This window comes from Nicotiana tabacum, chromosome 5 (genome assembly GCF_000715075.1).
Source record: "Nicotiana tabacum cultivar K326 chromosome 5, ASM71507v2, whole genome shotgun sequence".
Classification (NCBI taxonomy): Eukaryota; Viridiplantae; Streptophyta; class Magnoliopsida; order Solanales; family Solanaceae; genus Nicotiana; species Nicotiana tabacum.
Genome location: NC_134084.1, coordinates 26,032,836 through 26,051,718, shown reverse-complemented (window position 1 = coordinate 26,051,718; position 18,883 = coordinate 26,032,836). Strand labels below are relative to the sequence as shown.

At 36.5% G+C, this 18,883-nt stretch overlaps 1 protein-coding gene across 1 annotated transcript; it reads left to right on the top strand.

Moving 5' to 3' along the window:
- Positions 1–2,415: 2,415 nt before the first annotated feature.
- On the top strand, positions 2,416–4,038 carry LOC107801735 (phospholipase A1-Igamma1, chloroplastic-like). The gene has a single exon (XM_016625110.2). The coding sequence runs from the start codon at positions 2,467–2,469 to the stop codon at positions 3,982–3,984; it is 1,518 nt and encodes a 505-aa protein (XP_016480596.1). The 5' UTR covers positions 2,416–2,466; the 3' UTR covers positions 3,985–4,038.
- The last annotated feature ends 14,845 nt before the right edge of the window (positions 4,039–18,883 follow it).

Sequence of the window (18,883 nt, the reverse complement as noted above, 5' to 3'; positions counted from 1 at the left end):
TCCGCCCCTACATAGAAAACTCCGTCCAATCGGTTGCATATCATCTAAATCCGCCGAATATGGAGAAGCAGCCTAGCAAAGTACAAAAGTTGTCAACGTTTGATATTAAAGCAGCAGCAAAGCACGAAGAGCACCACCTTTCTGATTTCTGCTAAACACGTGTTTCTACTATAATAATCATTCAATATAATCACTTTAGCTGTATTTTCTTTTCCAATTTAAACGCACGTGTATAAGAAAAAGAAAAAAAAACAGAGAGATGTGTGAGAGCATTCCGTAACTTGATTGATGATTTCTTGGTACTTGAATAAATTTGAGTATTTGACAATAGATTACTAATAGCCCGGTTGGTCAAGTCGCAAAAATTAACTTATTTTGAGAAATACTTTTTCTCAAAAATAATTTTTCTCAAAAGTGCTTTTGGTGAGAATTAATTTGTGTTTTGCTAATTAATTTGAAAAACACTTTTGAGCAGTCATTAGTGTTTGGCCAAGCTTTTAAAAACTACTTCTAAGTATATTTTTCTTCAAAGTGCTATTCAAAAAAGTATTTTTTGAGAGAAGCTATTTTTTCTGTTTCTGTTACTGCTCAAAAGCACTTTTTTCTTCTAAAAGCTTGGCCAAACACTTCGACTTTGAAAAAAAACACTTTTTTAAAAGAAAATTACTTTTGGATTTGGAGAAGCTTGGTCAAACAAGCTACACATTTAGTGATTTTTTTCACCGTAAAGAAAGTGATCCACTCCAAATTTAATTAAGAGGGTGTTTGACTAATCTTATAAGTTGGTCAAACTAGCTTATAAGCACTTTTCGGCTTTTCTACGCGTTTGGTAAAGTTAAAAGTGCTTATAAGCCAAGTGCTTATAAACAAAACATAAGCCAAAAGCCATAAGATGGTCACCCACAACTTATGAATTTTTAGCTTATAAACACTTTAGGTTTAACCAAGATTTTTACTATTTTATCCCTAAAATATTTCTTTTCCAAACAAAACTCCTACATCGATACTCACTAGCTCACATATTTTTTCAACCTAAACCCCCCGCCTCTTCAAGTCTACAATTCTCATTGACTATTTGAGGTAAGCAAATTCTCTATTCTTTTGCATATTTGTCTCTATGTGAATGTGTATTAATCTTTGAACTGTTAAATGATGACATATCAAATTTTTGGTGTATTGCTTTCTAAGTGTTATGGTGATGAAGACAGTATTTCTCTTCAAATATTTTATCCTATTTAGGTTTATTTTTTTATTGAGAAACTTTTATCAATTTATTAATTATTATAACTTATGATCATATGATTATCATAAAATAAATTATATTTATCATAAAAATTATCTTATCTAATCACAGTTGTATTTAAAATAAAATAACAAATAGAATATTTTGTTTTTGAATCGATCAGGAATCTAAAATTTTGAAGTAATTATGCCCTTATAAATGTAAACAGTTCTAAGATTAGTCAAATCATTTTAACAGAAAAAGAGCTTAGCAACATTTTTTTAATCAAATACTGCAGCACTTTATCATCAATTGCAGCACTTGTATCCAAACATATAACTGCTTATTTATTAAATCCGTTTCCGTACCTAATAATTACTAACTACTTTAAATCAGCTAATCCAAACAGGCTCTAAGTTTTATTGATTTATTATGTCTATTCTAAAATGGGATGAAGTTCATATTCCAAAATGGTAGGGTACTTATTCGGTTTTAAAAACATGTATCACTGATATTATCTAGAAACTTGAACCTATTTTGCCTACGAGTTTTCAAATATGTTAAATAGGGTTTGAGAACAAATAATTTGATTTATATTACCTTTCTTATTATTTTTAGATATGTAAATCGTATTAAAGTAAATAAATCAATAATTGCTTTTGTACAAAACATTTTATGGATTAATATAATTCACTTAACATCCAATACATTGTTCTTGTTTTTTTTTGTTTTTGTTTTTTGTTATGGTACTTGAATTATCTTAATTAAGAAAAAAAACTTGGACTAAATATTGTCTTTTTAGTTTTATGTTTTAAAGCAAGTAACTAGAATTCTATGAATCTGCTTATAGAAATGCATTACTAAGGCACACTGTGGGAGTCTCGTGCACTTTCTCTTCTCCTACCTTAATCCTCGAGTTTAATATAAAAATTAATAAAAAGAAGAAGTATAAAATAAATGAATCAGTTGTAAAATTATTCATTGAATTAAGTCCTGCTATGGATACTTCATGGGATGTTTCTCAAACCCAATCCTTTCTTACCTAAAACGTGATATTAATATTACGGCTGACCAATATGAGTCAAACACTCGAACAAATGGCTGCTCGCTTTTGAATATTGAAATCTTCTTTTTTTAACTTTTGACAATTTCCGACCACCCCACTTAATAAATATCACATAAAATTTCAACCCCAATTGAATCACAATTCTATTTTTATATCTTCTCAATATTTTGAAACCACCATGAAAGCAATCCACCACCTCCATACCACCCATCTCCACCATCTTAGCCACCAATTACACAACAATAGACTTTCCATGATCTATGCCTACAAAGATGGTTCAATTGAAACTCAAAGAAAAACCTCAAAGAAATCAAATAGACTAGGTGAAACATTATCAAACCTTTTAAACATTCAAAAACCATACCAAAAGATCAATAATCCTAGTACTTATTCAAATTGGAACACTTTGAACATTGAAGACAAGGCTAACACACCTACCATGTCACCTAAGGAGGACATATCCGATCGATGGCGCGACATTCATGGTGTTCAAGAATGGGAAGGTCTTCTTGATCCACTACACCCATTGCTTCGTCGAGAAATTGTTAAATATGGCGAATTTGCTCAAGCAACTTATGATGCATTAGATTTCGACGCGTTCTCAGAATATTGTGGAAGTTGCATGTATAATAGTCAAAAGTTGTTTGACAAGTTAGGACTTAGCAAAAGTGGCTATAAAGTTACCAAGTATATATATGCAATGTCACATATAGATATGCCACAATGGCTTGAAAGATCAAGATTGACATATACATGGAGCAAAGATTCAAATTGGATTGGTTTTGTTGCCGTGAGTGATGACGAAGAATCGCGACGAATTGGGAGGAGAGACATTGTTGTGGCATGGAGAGGGACAGTGACACCTTCAGAATGGTATGAAAATATGCAGAGGAAATTAGAGCCAATTGGGCATATGGACTCAAAAGTGGAACATGGTTTTCTTAGTATTTACACATCTAAGAGTGATTCAACTAGGTATAACAAGTCAAGTGCATCAGAACAAGTTATGAAAGAATTGAAAATATTGGTGGATTTTTACAAAAGCAAAGGTGAAGAAGTTAGCCTCACAATAACAGGACATAGCTTAGGGGGTGCACTAGCTCTCCTAAATGCTTATGAATCAGCAGCAAAATTTCCAAGAATTCCAATTAGTGTTATTTCATTTGCAGCCCCAAGAGTTGGAAATATTGCATTTCGAGACGAGATTTACCAAATGGGAGTCAAAATTTTACGCGTTACAGTAAAACAAGATTTAGTCCCTCGAATGCCCGGAATAGTTTTTAATGAAAGTTTACAAAAATTTGATGATTTTACAGGGACATTGGAGTGGATTTACACACATGTTGGAGCAGAATTGAAGCTTGATGTTAGGTCTTCACCTTATCTTAAAAGGGGATTTAATTTCATAGGGTTTCATATGCTTGAGACATATCTTCATTTAGTAGATGGTTTTGTTAGTACAAGTTCAACATTTAGGTCTAATGCTAAAAGGGATGTAGCATTAGTGAATAAGGAATGTGATATGCTTGTAGATGAGTTAAGAATTCCTAGTTGTTGGTATCAATTGGCCAACAAGGGGTTAGAGTGTAATTCTTATGGTAGGTGGGTAAGGCCCAAAAGAGATCCAGAAGATATTCCTTCACCTACTAGAGAAGATTATAGTTATGGATTGCAAGAAATTAGTTATGGATTTTGAATCCTTTTTCACTATTTAATTTACTTTGATATCTTAGTTAACTTCAATTTTTCTTATGCCCTTGTAGGATTTGACTATGATTTAAAAAAAAAATAGCTGAAGCAATAGAGAGAACAAGGAATAATGCTTTAAAAAGTACACTAATAGCCGTAAAAGGACTCCTCGATCCGAAAGATGCCCCAATGTAAATGTGCCTAGCTAAGTAGAATAAGTGTGGGGCAAGAGTTGTAAAAAGGTTGCGATCAAATAAAAAGTTTGTAACGACCCAAAATTCACTAGTCGTGATGATAGCTAACCCAATCTGCTAGGTAAATCAATTTAACAATTATCTATTTCCAATTAAATTAATAAAACAATTAACTGGAAGAAATTATCTGAAACATATACATTTTTCAAAGACTGGTAGTACAAATCACGAGCTTCTAAGAATAGAGTTTACAAAGTTGATATGAAAAAAATACATCTTTTGTTTGAAAAGTACATAAACAGAATTTTATAATCTAAGGCTACCATGAACAAGAGGAAGCTACAGCAGGAATGCAGATACGCCTTCAAATCCAACAACCATCGAATACAGCAACATCAGCTTCTAGGATCTGCACGCTGTGCAGGAAGTGTAGTATGAGTACAACCGACCCCATGTACTCAAAAAGTAACAAATCTAACCTCAGGTTGAAAAGTAGTGACGAGCTGGAACATAGATCGGGTCCAACACCAATAACCAACAGTATTTCATACAAAGTAGAGCATATAAACAAGGAAATAATCTCAGAGATAAAAATGTTCAGCTTTTGCACAGTTTTCCGAAAAAAGTTCCCTTTTCAAAGACATCAGTGAAAACCCAAATCCTTTACCGAAATCGTTAAAAAATACAAGATAGTATGAAAACTATAATTTTTTCCAAAAATCCTTTCCACAATAAATAATATATTTATTTTTTCTTTCCAAATAACAAGTGTAAAATACCTCTCTATACCACATATCGATGTGTGTAAAGAAATCATGAACGATGTGATACCATACAACATGAGAAAGAATGCATCTCTATGCATGTATGTCATGTATGCATATCAGTGCCATATATCCCAAAGATGAAACATGAGCTCACACTCTCCACTCAAAATGCTCAACCACTTGGTTCTGTATATGGCTCATACGGCTCAGGGAAGATCCATCCCGGAATATATATATCACTGATCATTAGTTACTCAGTACCGAGGAAAGGACATTCCGGCTCCATGGAGAAGATCCATCTCCATGTATATATATGAATGTTCAACCACTCGGTACTGTATATGGCTCATACGGCCCAGGGAAGATCCATCCCAGAATATATATATATCACTGACCATCAGTCGTCACTACCGAGGACAAAGGCCGATCCAGCCCCATGGAGAAGATCCATCTCCAAGCCCAAGGAAGATCCATCTCCCAGGTAAGATCCATCCCTGAATATAATCAACCGCGCTCACTAGGGGTGTGTTACAGACACCGGAGGGGCTTCTTCATCCCAAACGCTATCATAAATCAACATAATCGTTGCGACGTGCAGCCCGATCCCATAACTGTCACTCATAATCAGGATCTCGGCCTCACTCAATCATCAATCTCTCCAGTCTCACCCACGGGCTCACAATGTAATGAAAACTGACTCGGAACAATGATATGATGTATCAATAAGTAACAACTAAGACTGGGATATGATATGAATTCATGAATGTGACTGAGTACGAAATATCAATGAAATCAATGAGATAACAGCAAGAAATGACCACTATGGGTCCCGACAATATCAGCACAAAGCCTAAACATGATATCTAGCATGATGTACAGCTCAGTTACTTTATGACATGGTGAAAACACAGATATCAACAAAATAGGACCACTATTTAGTGCCCTAGAAATCACAGAGTCACAATTCACAGGGTGCATGCCCACAAGCCCATCACCTAATATGTGTGTCACCTTAACACCAATCACATAGCACATAATTTGGGGTTTCATACCCTCAATACTAAGTTTAGAAGAGTTACTTATCTTGAACAAGCCAATTCCAACACCGAGCAAGCCAAGCGATACTTCAAAAATGCCATCATGCGCGTAGCAATCTCCGAACGACTCAAAACTAGCCAAAAGCAACTCAAATACATTAGATAAAGCCTAAGGAAGCTTTTACAAATGATAAAGATCGAATTTTACGTCAAATCCCAAATCCGGCAAAAAATTACGCCCGAGCCCACATCTCAAAACTCGACAAAACTCACAAAATCCGACAACTCATTTAATTACGAGTCCAACCATACTAGTTTCACTCAAATCCGACTCCAAATCGGTGCTCAAAACTCAAAAATTTATATTATGAAACTTTAGGCCAAAATCACCAATTTCTCTTTAGAATTCACCAACTAATTTCCAAATATGAAGATAGATTCATGAAATGTAATCAAACTGAGTAGAGAACACTTACCCCAATCCTTGTGATGAAATTTGTTTCAAAATCGCCTCAATCCGTGCTTGGAAATGTTAAAATGAAGCCAAAATCGCTAACCCTTGTATTTACCATTCTGCCCAGCACTTCTGCATTTGCAGTTAAATTGGCGCATCTATAGCCACCGCATTTGTGGTCAAATCTTTGCTTATGCGACCACACTCACCAGCCGAACCCCCGCACCTGCGAAACAATTTTTGCTCCTGTACACTCGTAGGTGCGACTTTCCTCCGCATCTGCAATGACCTCCAGCCAAGACTTCTTGTGCTTCTGCGACCATTTGTACGCATCTGCAGACTCGCATCTGCGCCCATACTTTCGCAGATGCGGAAACACCAAAACCAACAATAATACACTTTAGCCAAAAATTTCCAAAATGCTCCGAAATCAATTCGAGACACGTCCGAGCCCCCCGGGACCCTGTCCAAACATACCAACAAGTTCCATAACATATTACGGACCTACTCGAGGCCTCAAAACACACATAACAACATCGAAATGACGAATCACACCTCAATTCGAAGTCATTGAACTTTGAAACCTCAACTTCCACAATCGATGTCGAAACCCATCAAATCAAGTACGATTGACCTAAAATTTTGGACACAAGTCACATTTGACATTGCAAACCTGCTCAAATTTCTAGAATCGGAATCCGACCTCGATATTAAAAAGTTCACTCCAGGTCAAACTTTCCAAAATTCCAACTTTCGCCAATTCAAGCCTAATTCTACCACGGACCTCCAAACCACAATCCGGACGCGCTCATAAGTCCAAAATCATCCAACGGAGCTAACGGAACCATTAGAAATCCAATCTGAGATCAAATACTAAAAAGTTAAACTTGGTCAAATTTTTCCAATTTGAAGCTTCTAGTTGAGAATTATTCTTCTAAATCAACTTCGAATAACCTGAAAACCAAAACCGACGATTCACATAAGTTATAATACATCACACGGAGTTACTCATGCTCTCAAACAACCGAGCGAAGTGCAAATGCTCAAAACGACCGGTCGAACCATTACAAAGTTATTTGGGTCAGGAATGTCAACCACGAAGTTGGGTGGGACGTGATGAAGTTCAACTTACCTTAATTGTTAAATACGTCTCGTTATCTGACTATATATGCTAATAAGATTATTTAAGCAAACCAAGTACGAATAAGGTCTTTATTAAAACCATATAAAAAATAGCTAACGAAAGTTTAGCAAACTAAAATATGAAAATCTAACCCATCAACGACAGTCACGAGCCTCTAAGTGTGTAACCAAAAAATAGATTTTTCGGTCAAAGTCAATAACAAAAAGAAATCGGGTTACTAATAACCAAAATTTACTTTACCTTTTTAATAGTTTAAAGAATAAGACAAATAATGGACATAATAGACAAGGAAAGAAAATTCGAAGTAGATTGATAATCACTCCCAGAATTGCAGTTACAACCTTATGAATATAGTAAAGAATAATTGCATATATTTCAATAATAATCAGATGCTATTACAAATGAAGACTAGGCCCTTATATATGAGTACATAATAATAACAATTTCCTTACTTAATTCGGGCTTGTTAATGAAATTAATTGCCTTGATTACCCGTTACCATATCTAATTGTAACTGAAGCATTTATGACTAATGATTTCCCGTAACCACGATTAATGTCGATTTCTCTTCCTTATTTATAATAGATTCGTGCATGTTCCTTCTTTAATGGTCTTTATGCATTCCGCTCCTATTTAATCTTTTCCAGCTATTAGAGACGGTTCCTTTCCTAGAGAAATTTTGGAGGTGTTTCTCCCGTGCCTTCCTAAATTTTTTAACCCATCTAATTAGAAAATACCATGTCACGACCCAAAATCAACTGTCATGATGGCGCATATAATGGAACTAGGCAAGCCTCAACTCAACAACCCAACTCAGTGAAAATAACTTTAAAATAATGACAGAAGTAGTTAACATTAAAGAAACTCTTTTGAAAACATAATAAATCCGAAAGTTTGATACAATACACCCCAAAACCGGGGTGTCACTAAGTACATGAGCGTTTACTTGGAATATAATCCACTATCATGTATAACGAAAACAACTGAAAAAATACATCGAATGATAAAAGAGGAGAGTCAAGGCCAGTGAACGTTGTGCAGCTACCTTGATAGTCTCCAAACTCTGAGGTCTCAATCAGCAACGCCGTGAACAGAGTCGCTTGGATCTGCACACGAGGTGCATGGAGTAACCTGCATTCACCAACTCAGTAAGTAACAAGTCCGAACTTTGGACTGAAAGGTAGTGATGAACTCAACCACAATAGATATAACAACAATAAATGTGTAGAAACGTAGACATGCTTTCAAGTCAAATAGACAACTAAAGGCAATAAAGTAAATACAAATCTGAATGGTGTAAGGTATACAACTTAGCTATCTCTACATGCCAATGCACAAACTATATGAAATGCACTATGTACTCCCACTCTCAAGTGCTCAACCATTCAGTACTGTATATGGCCGCCTAGCCTAGGGAAATCCATCCCGTAACATATACAACACTAACTGTAAGTCACCCAGTACCGAGGAAAAAGAGCAATCCAAACCTGTGGAGAAATCCATCTCCAGGTATCAAGTACTTCAGAATAATCCATGTCCAAGGAAATCCATCCCTCATTAATATCATCAGCGCTCACTGGGGGTGTGCTATAGACTCCGGAGGGGCTCCTACAACACAAGCGCTATCATAATCATCAATATAACCATTGCGGCGTGCAGCCCAATCCCATAACTGTCACTCATAACTAGGCCCTAGGCTTCACTAAGTCATTAATCTCTCCAGTCTCACCCACAGGCTCACAATGTCATGGAAATAAACTTGGAACAATGATATGATGAATCAATAAATAACTGAGACTAAGATATGATATAAAAATGCATGAACATGACTGAGTACGGAATGTTAATAAAAATAGTGAGATGACAGCTAGAAACGACCACTAAGGGTCCCAACAATATTGTCATAAAGCCTAAACATGATATCTAGCATGATTTACAGTTCAATTACTATATCACATGATGAAAATATAGATATCAACAGGTTAGAGTCACTAAAAGTCGCCATGGAATTACCCAAGTCAAAATTCTCATGGCGCACGCCCATACGCCTATCAGTTAGCATGTGTGTCACCTCAATACCAATCGCATAACACATAATTTGGGGATTCGAACCCTCAAAACTAAGTTTGGAAGTGTTACTTACCTCAAAACAAGCAAAATCCTACTCCGCGATGTCTTTGCCTGTCAAATCGGCCGCCAAACATCTTGAATCTAGCCACAAGCAATACAATATGATCAATATAGGCTAAAGGTATCAATTCCACAAGAAAATATCAAATTATAGCAAAAAAATCTGAAATCAGCTCAAACCCGGCCCTCGGGCCCACGTCTCAAAATCTGAACAAAGTTACAAAATGTGAAAGCCCATTCACTCATGAGTCTAACCATACCAAATTTACTCAATCCGACAACAAAATTCCATTCAAAACCTCAAAATTCCATCTCAAGAACACTTCCTCTTTTCCCCCAATTTTCACCCCAAATCACAAATTAGATGATAAAATTAAAGATATAACCATGGGATTTAACCAAAACCAAGTGAGAAACACTTACCCCAATCAACTCTGCAAAAATATCTTCAAGAATTGCCCAAATCCTTTATATCTATCTAAAAATACGAAAATGAGCTCAAACCCTCGATTTTGAATTTAACATTGTGTGCCCAGATTTTCCTTCTTCGCGAACGTTATCGTTCTCTCGCGTTCGCATAGACCAACTCAGACTGCCTCTCCATTTTGCTCTTCACGAATGCGACAACTTCTTTGTGAACGCGATGCTTTACTAGCTCAACCTTCGCGAACACGACCCTCACCTCACGAACGCGTAAAACCAAGGACCTGGGTTCCCCAACTGCCTCACTCCTCTTCGCAAACGCGACATCACTCACGTGTTCGCGATGCACATATTGCCCTACCCTTCGCGTCCTCTCCTTCACGAATGCAATGAACAAAAATTCAACATCTCAGAAACACTCTTCGCGAACGCATAAGAGGAAGCCAGAAACAAAATACAACAGCAGATCAGCTATCTCACCAAGGCCAAAAATGATTCTTTAACCACCCGAAACTCACATGAGGCCCTCGAGACCTCAACCAAACATACCAACACGTCCCATAACATCATACGAACTTAGTCAAACCTTCGAATCACTCAAAACAACATCAAAGCACCAAATTACACCCGGATTCAAGCCTAAAGAACTTCTAAACTTTTGAATTCCACAAACGATGCCGAAACCTGCCAAACCACTTCCGATTAACCTTAAATTTTGCACAAAAGTTAAAAATGACACCACGAACCTACTCCAACTTCCATAAATCCAATCCGACCCCGATATCAAAATTTCCACTATCTGTCAAAATCGCCAAAATTCTAACTTTTACTAATTCAAGCCTAATTCTACTACAGACCTCCAAATCACATTCCGGACGCGTTCCTAAGTCCAAAATCACCTAACGCAGCTAACATAACCATCAAAATTCAAATCCGAGTTCGTTTGCACATAAGCCAACATCCGACCAACTTTTCAAACTTAAGCTTTCAATTAATAGACTATGTGTCTCAATTCACTCCGAAACCACTTCGAACCCGAACCAACTAACCCGGTATATCATAATATAACTGAAAAATACAAAAGAAGTAGGAAATAGGGAAAACAGATCTATAACTCTTGAAACAACCAGCCAAGTCGTTACATGTAACCTGTCACATTGTTGATGGTCCACGTGTCATGCCATGTCACCTTGATGATAGTCCATGTGTCATGCTTTTGTTATACCAATATATATAATCCCCCCACTTTCTGAATATTATCAACTATATATTAGGGAAGTGGTAAGTATTTATAGCGGGAATTCTTGGTTGCTGTCGTTTCTCGAGTATCATAATGCCTTTTTCAGAATCGATGCAACATACGTCACTTCATTTTAATACCCGAGACATGTGTCTTACCTTAATTGGTTTTACATTTTTCAAAGCTTTTTAGGGATTTTCTGCAGCTGCATTAGTCATGAAGTGATGGTTCCATTATGACAGTTCATAATGATCAACTTTAATGACGGTTGCTTCTCCTTTTAAATACTTCGTTATTGCTTGATTTTTGAAAATATCTTCCTTCTTCTTTATTCATCTCCCTAACTTTTCCTTGTAGTCCTTCATCTTTGTTTTGTATTTTCTTTGTTAAATATATCTTTTTCTATACTAGACCCTCGTAAAGTTATGATTGTTGATGAACTTGCTCCTTCTACTGCCCCTACTAGGAGTAGGAGAGGTGTAGACTCTGCAGTCTTGGCTCATTATCTACTCGCAGTTCTACACCCCAAAGTAGTTTTGTCAAACCATCTTATTCTAGGTCTAAAGACCCTTTAACTCCTAGATCTTATTCTAAGGGTAGGGATCAGAATGGACCCATGTGTGCGCCTATAGTTTCTGAGATTGTTTCTCAAGAGTTTTCTTTCATGTTAGAATGTGAAGCCATGAAAAAGCAATTTTCTTCTATAACTTTCCTTAATCCTGCTGAACACTATCAAGTTTGATCACTCCAGGATTTCTTTCTTTAGTTCGACATGAATGCCATTGGAAACTAGATTTCCCAATTTTGATTCCTGGTGCCAATCGAAGAATCACTTCTTGCTATGCTGGATTTTCATTTGTTTACACCTATCCTTTCTCTTTAGGGTTTAAACCTCCCATTGATCCAGTGATTATTGAGTTCTGTCGCTATTTCAATGTTTGCCTAGGTCAAATTGGTCCCATTGTATGGAAGGCAGCTGCTTGCCTTCTCTACTTATCGGATTTGGTTTCTACTCCTTATTCCTTCCGTTACTTACTTCACCTTTATTCTCCAAAATTGTTTCATGAAGGTATCTTTTCTCTCGTGGCTAGAAGTAAAAGAGTTTTAGTCAGCCCCGAGGATGACCGTGATCGTGGTTGGTATGCGCAATTTGTTGCTGCCCTCACTAATGGATTAGTGGGTGATGAAAACATGCCTTTTCCTAAAAAATGGAATTTTGCATGTAAGTGTTTATTTCTTTTTCTTTCATTAATGTCTTGAATTTCTTTACATGATCGTGTATTCATTTTTCCAGCAACCACAGAAGTTTTCGAAGAAATTCCTGACTTCTGTGCTTGGGTAGAAAAAAATGTTAACTACTGCTCCCATGGATAAAAGATCTTGAAAATTTCTTTCAGAGTGATTTGGATGGAAAGTGAATACTCACGGTATCTTTTTATTCCCGTGGTTTCTTTCCTCTTTGCCTGTTTCTCTCTCTCTCTTTGATCGTATATAACTTTTTCCTTCCTTTTTCTACTAGGGTTTGCCATTCGTGACATTAACCCCACATTTGTTCCCTTAGTGAGGCTTTCTGTAAGCTCTGCACAAGAGCAGATTTTGAGCGTATCTTCTTCCAAGATGAAAATTGTTGAAGCCCGTGGGTCTGATGATAAAGAGGATACCGAAGAAGGTTCCTTAGTAAGGAAACTGTGAGTCAGAAGGCGTATGGTTTCGGATGATAAAACCCATGTCTCTCAAGATCCCCCTTCAAGTTCAATTCTTTTTAGTCTCGTTGACGAGCCAGAGAATGTCCCTTTGGATATCTCTGATGAAGATGTTGGTAACTTTGACAACCCTCCCTCAGCCCTATTTAAAGGTTATTTGCACATGGCTTTGAGGGTGAAGAAGGACTTGGTCCTGTTTCCAAAGAGTCGCCACTTGCCTCTCTTCCAATGTTGCCAGTTACTCCTATTATTAATCCCCTTGTTTCCTTGCCTATAGTTACCCTAGTGGTTGCCCCCGCTGCTTTCCCTCGTGAAAACGTTGGGCCTTCTAGTGGCAAACGAGGTATCAAAATCGTTTTGATTGAAGTCCCTGATGGTAGGAATTTGTTGAGAAAATCTGGACTGTGTGGCTAAAACCGCTGCTAGGACCCATGGAAAGAAAAAAGTTGGAAGATCGCAGACCTTGATGAATGACATCATTCACTCTTCTCTTAAGGTATATCTTGACTTATTTTCCTTTCCTTCTTTTCTTATTCATAACTCTAACTCCTCTTCTTTTGTCTTTTGTATATCAATTTGATATGTACAAAGCTTATGAAAATGATTTCTGGGACTGACCAGTAGGTAGTTGAGTTGCGCAATAAGGCTGACAACTAGAAAGAACAATTTGAATGCCTTCAACTCGAGAAAGACATTCTTGCTGAGGAGAAAAGATCTTTTAAACAACAATTGAGGATGGTCTCCGCTGAACTAGCAGTTTTAAAAGCTTCCTCAATCAAGTTGAGAAAGATAAGGACAGATTGGAATCCTCCTTTGTTGAACAACATTCCAAGGCTACTAAGGAGATAAGGAGTTTGAAAGAGCTCCTTAATAAAAAAGAGGTATATGAGGGTGATCTGGTACAGATAGTTACCCAAACACAAGAAGACCTCCGTGCCTCCGCAGATAAGATTCAGTTCCTTGAGAGTTCTCTTACTCCTTTGAAGGCAACACATGAAGCCTCGAAAGCAGAAAAAGAAGAGTTTAAAGATGAGATCAATCAGTGGGAGAAGGATTACGAAGCCCTTGAAGATAAGTCAACACTTGATATTAGATGGGTTTTTTTGAACACTCGCTTCGAGTCTTTAACTGAAGCTAGCCAGGAAGGTTTTGACCTTAATGCTGAGATTTCAAAGGCTAGATAATTGATTGAATAGACTCAACAGTGTCAAAGCTTCTTTACACTCGAGGATGAAGGTTCAAAAGGTGATGGTGATGGACTTACTCCTGGTGAAGTTGATGTTCAACCCTCTTCTTCTCAGGTTAATCCTTCTTCTCTCGTAGATGATGCTCCCTAGTTCTTCCCTTCCTGGCTTTTTGTTGAAAGTGTTTTTTTGTTTTTTGTTGGAATTCTATTGTGTTTTTGGATAATTTTTGGAAGATTTACCGTCCCTATTTTTAGGGTAATGATATAAATATCTTTTTGATTTTGCTGCATATTATTCTTTCTGCTCTTTGAATTTTTGAGCTTATTCTTGCACTTCAAATGCTTTAGTAGATTGCGACTTCAATATGCATGGGTTTTATAAAAAAGGACCCTTTTATATTAACAACACCGATGAAGATGACATCTCATTGTTGATATCTAATTTATTCCTCATATTTTAAATTGCATATATATATATACTCTCAAAATAGCATGTTTGCATCATTATTTAGATTACAAACCTATACAAGCATTTTCTATAATTTCCATAATTTTTTAAAGCTCAAAATTGATTTCTTTTAGATTTTTTAATATAAATATCTAATAATTATCCCTCCAATTATTTTGTGATGACTTAGATACCTAAAATAATTATTTTTGCACGTATAATATATGTTTCAAATATTTTATTTCATTACATATGATTACATTAAATATTTTTTAAGTTATTTGCACAATTTTGCAGTAATAGCCTATATTCATACATAAATGCTCTTTATTTATATTATTTGTGTCAAAGTAGCATTTTATATTTTTATAATACTAAGTTATTATTTTTAATTATTTTCTGCATCAATAATATTTTTATTTATTTATTAAGTATTTTTATAAATTATCTTTGATGAATTTAATGTATTTAAAAAGTAGCCCAGCTTTAAGCTAATTTTCGGACCAAAATTGACCTAGAACCCTTGGCCCAATCCCCTGGCCCAAGACCAAATGACCCCTTTAATTATAACCCGGTCGGGACCCGGTCGGGGACTCGCCCCGCTTCTCCTCTAATTCTGATCGTTGATCTCAAATGATCAACGACCTATAGCCATTCCCCCCTATTAATAAACCAAACTCACCCAAACCCTATCATTTTCTTTAATTTATCGCCCCTAAATCCGCTACTCTCTCTTCTTCTCTGAGAAACCCTAGCCGTTGTATCTCTAAACCTCTTCAAATCCGGCTCTAAAATGGAATCAATCATTGATTGACTTACCTACTTTGTGATATTCTGCTATTATACACATGTTTATGGCATCAATTAGTTCTTGCTCTATTTTTGGCTAGTCAATTGTATACAAAGCACGAACGTTTACACTCAATGTACGACACAAGTCTATTTTCCTATCCTATTCCGCATTTCTGTGGTGATAGCTTTCCGATACAACATGTTTTGATCATGCTCTCTATCAGCAGGCCATTTAGCATGTTTTGACTCCCCGATTCACTAGTAGTTGTAATCTATTTTTTATCATGTCTAAATTTTGTTCTGCTACCAAATTAGTATGACTATTTCATAATATTAGGACATAACTGGACCTTTTCCTTTATTATGAATTAGTGTATTTCATCAATCCTGCAAACCTATTCTCCCTTTAACTCTGCTAATGAATGACTACTTATGAACTAAGTGTTGAACTTGTTATCTGAATCTTTGCTAAGTTTATTCTTAAAACCTAAAGCCTGTTCGATTATTTGCTCTATGTGTTCAACTTGACTATGTTTGTATCCCTCAGTGTTGTCCCTCAACCTTAATTTACTCTCTTTCACTGGTTCCCTGGGCTCTTTTAAGTTCTCATTCTTAGCCGGCTGAAAGCCAAGGCCCCCTAAAACTCCTCTATTATCCTCCCTAGTGTGAGCACTACTCGGGGACCATTTTAGTGTGAGCACTGCTCCGGGTCCATTTTGAGACTCTTGTGAACTCTGACACACTAGGGTCTAAGGTTCTTTGGCCATTTTGTCCTAATTGCTCAATTCTGTCCCTTTTTTCACCTACTGAATAAGCCAATGGGCTTGTGTAAATGGCTGATTTCTGAATCTTTGATCAACTATGGCTACTAGGTTTTGGCTATTTTGTGTTGGATTGACTGTGACTTCTGGGCTGTGGTGAAGCCTGTATGGATACGAAGGTCTGGATGGCTGGATATACTTTGGGCCTGTCTTAGGCCCACTATAGTTATTTTATAACTTTGTAATTTGTTTCATTCATTGGGCCTGTAATAATGCTATAATAACAATTGAGATGTTAGTAAAATTGGAAAAATGGGTCTATTCTAATGTTTGCATGAAACGGGTAGAAATCCTGCATATAGGTATTTAATTTGTTCAACATGTTCTACTCCTACGTGTTGCTAGATAACCTGCCTATAGGACCTGAGTGTTTAATTCGTTCAACATATTCTGCTCCTATGTGTTTTATTAGACATCATGCTTATAGGAAATAAAATGACCAATTTTTCAATTGCAGCATATTCATTGGATATTATGATCATAGGATTATATTAGCGCATGTTCTACTGATCTTCATCTACAAATCATGCATATAGGACTTTAATTGGTTAATTTGTTGTTGTTATAATATTGCTCACCTAGAAGACATGCCTATAAGGGCTAAGTATAAAAAATCAATTTCAATTACTAATCGTTAGAAGTCCTGCCTATAGGATATTATCACTCGCTTTAAAGTATTAATATTGAGCTTTCAAACATGGCTTCGTTGTTTAGCTATGCCACCATTAGAGAGCATGCCCATAGTATAAAACCGAGTAATTCTGAGTATTTCCAATGGTTATCACTGCCATCTACTGCGTAAATCACTTAGAGATCATGTCTATAGGTTTAATCACGTATATTAACCAACATGCAATACCAGATTCTCCTAAACTCTATAGTTGTTTAGAAATCACGTCTATAAGATGACACCTTGCATTTGAAATAGCCTGCACAAGGTTACATAGAAATCATGTCTATAGGGCTTTATGGCTTTAATTTGGCTCAATTCTGAAACTGTCTAACGCTTAATGTAATGATTTGTTTGTGTGCATTTGTTGTCTAAGTGTGGAGGCTAACTTGAGCCCTTAATTGCCTTTACATGAAGCCCAACTTGTTTTGTATATCGCCTAGTTTTATCATTTTTGAGCAGCCTAAGTTAAGTCTATAACTATCCAAAATAGAGGTCCAAACGCCTTCTAGACCATAGGCATGTGATGGGTAGTGCACGCATAAGACACAATTTTGAATCAATTAGTGTGCTCTAGGTAACAAACTTAAAGATAGTACGGGTAGCAGGAGATGAGAGTCTGTGCCCGCTGAATAATATGAGTAACACCCCATCTCGAGGGAGTTACGAAGTATTATTTATGTTGCACGGGGTGATCCTTTAGGCTAAAAAACTTAGGACCCCCCATCTTGTATTTAAATAAATTATTTGTGTTTATTTAAGGACTTTTGATAATAACTACCCAAAGTTCTTGTCTTCCTGTCTGTTTATTTGACTAATTCATATAATTCGAGTTCGTCCAGGAATCATAGTTGTGGACCTCAAAGTTATTTGCAAATAGGTGCCCTAACGCACCTCAAACCCGTTAGGTGGTGACTCTCTCTTTTAACACCTTCCTTAAAAGAGTTGTCACGTGTCGAAACCCGCTTTCGCGAGAAAAAAGAGGTGCGACAGCATGACGACTCTACTGGGGATATTTTTAGGCTCTTACCATAGAGAATTTGATTTGTATGAATTAGTCTTCTCTGACAAATGTGTCTTTTATTGTTTTGCTGTTACATGAATATCTCGCCTCCGTTTCCCTTTTATTGCTGCATGTACACCCTTTTCCCCTTTTTTCCTTTATTTGAATTTGCATTAGTATGCAAATCTCTCCTCAATTTGGTCATAACATGCGTTTTCTTTTCATGTTTGCTTGCTGCAAGATATTTTTTTTAAATAATTGATACATCATGCATCTCCCCACCTTTAATCCCTTGTTTATTTTACTATAATTTCCACATTGCGCGCACTAACTTCTTCCCTGTTTTCCTTTCTTTTTCTGTCTACGTTTCATTTAATACTGCATTTACTATTTTCATCATGCAAAATATTTGATAACGTGTTGTTTTGTGTTTGCAAAAAGCATGCTCCACATCATATTCCACTCGTGCGTAATTAATACCATAGTGGCGCTTGATGAGTGTCCGCTCTTCCTCAATCACCCTTTAAATTTGGAAAGACTTATTTGCGGTAAAACTAGTCGATCAGCAGTGCAGTCGGCGGTTATGTGCCTTTCCCTCTCAAGTTGTTTGCTTGAGGGTATCGGTATAGACCCTTCTAGAAACCCTTACTCTACTATTAATTGTGCATGCATCATGTCCAAACCTAGTATGGGTTAGAACGTTGTCCATGTAATAACTCGCTAAGGCAAGCCTTGTCCAAAGTCCGCCGGAATTTCCATAATCCCAATGGACACAATCACGATCTGTGCATTATTTGGAGAAAATATGCCAATATATTGATCATTAACGTGTATATAGCCAAATCCGGAGGGGGAAAGAGCTAACTTTATTTGTTTTGCATAAATGAGGCATGA

Bases quoted from the DNA above. Each gene is read 5' to 3' on its own strand.
- LOC107801735 (XM_016625110.2), top strand. From the start codon at position 2,467: ATGAAAGCAATCCACCACCTCCATACCACCCATCTCCACCATCTTAGC.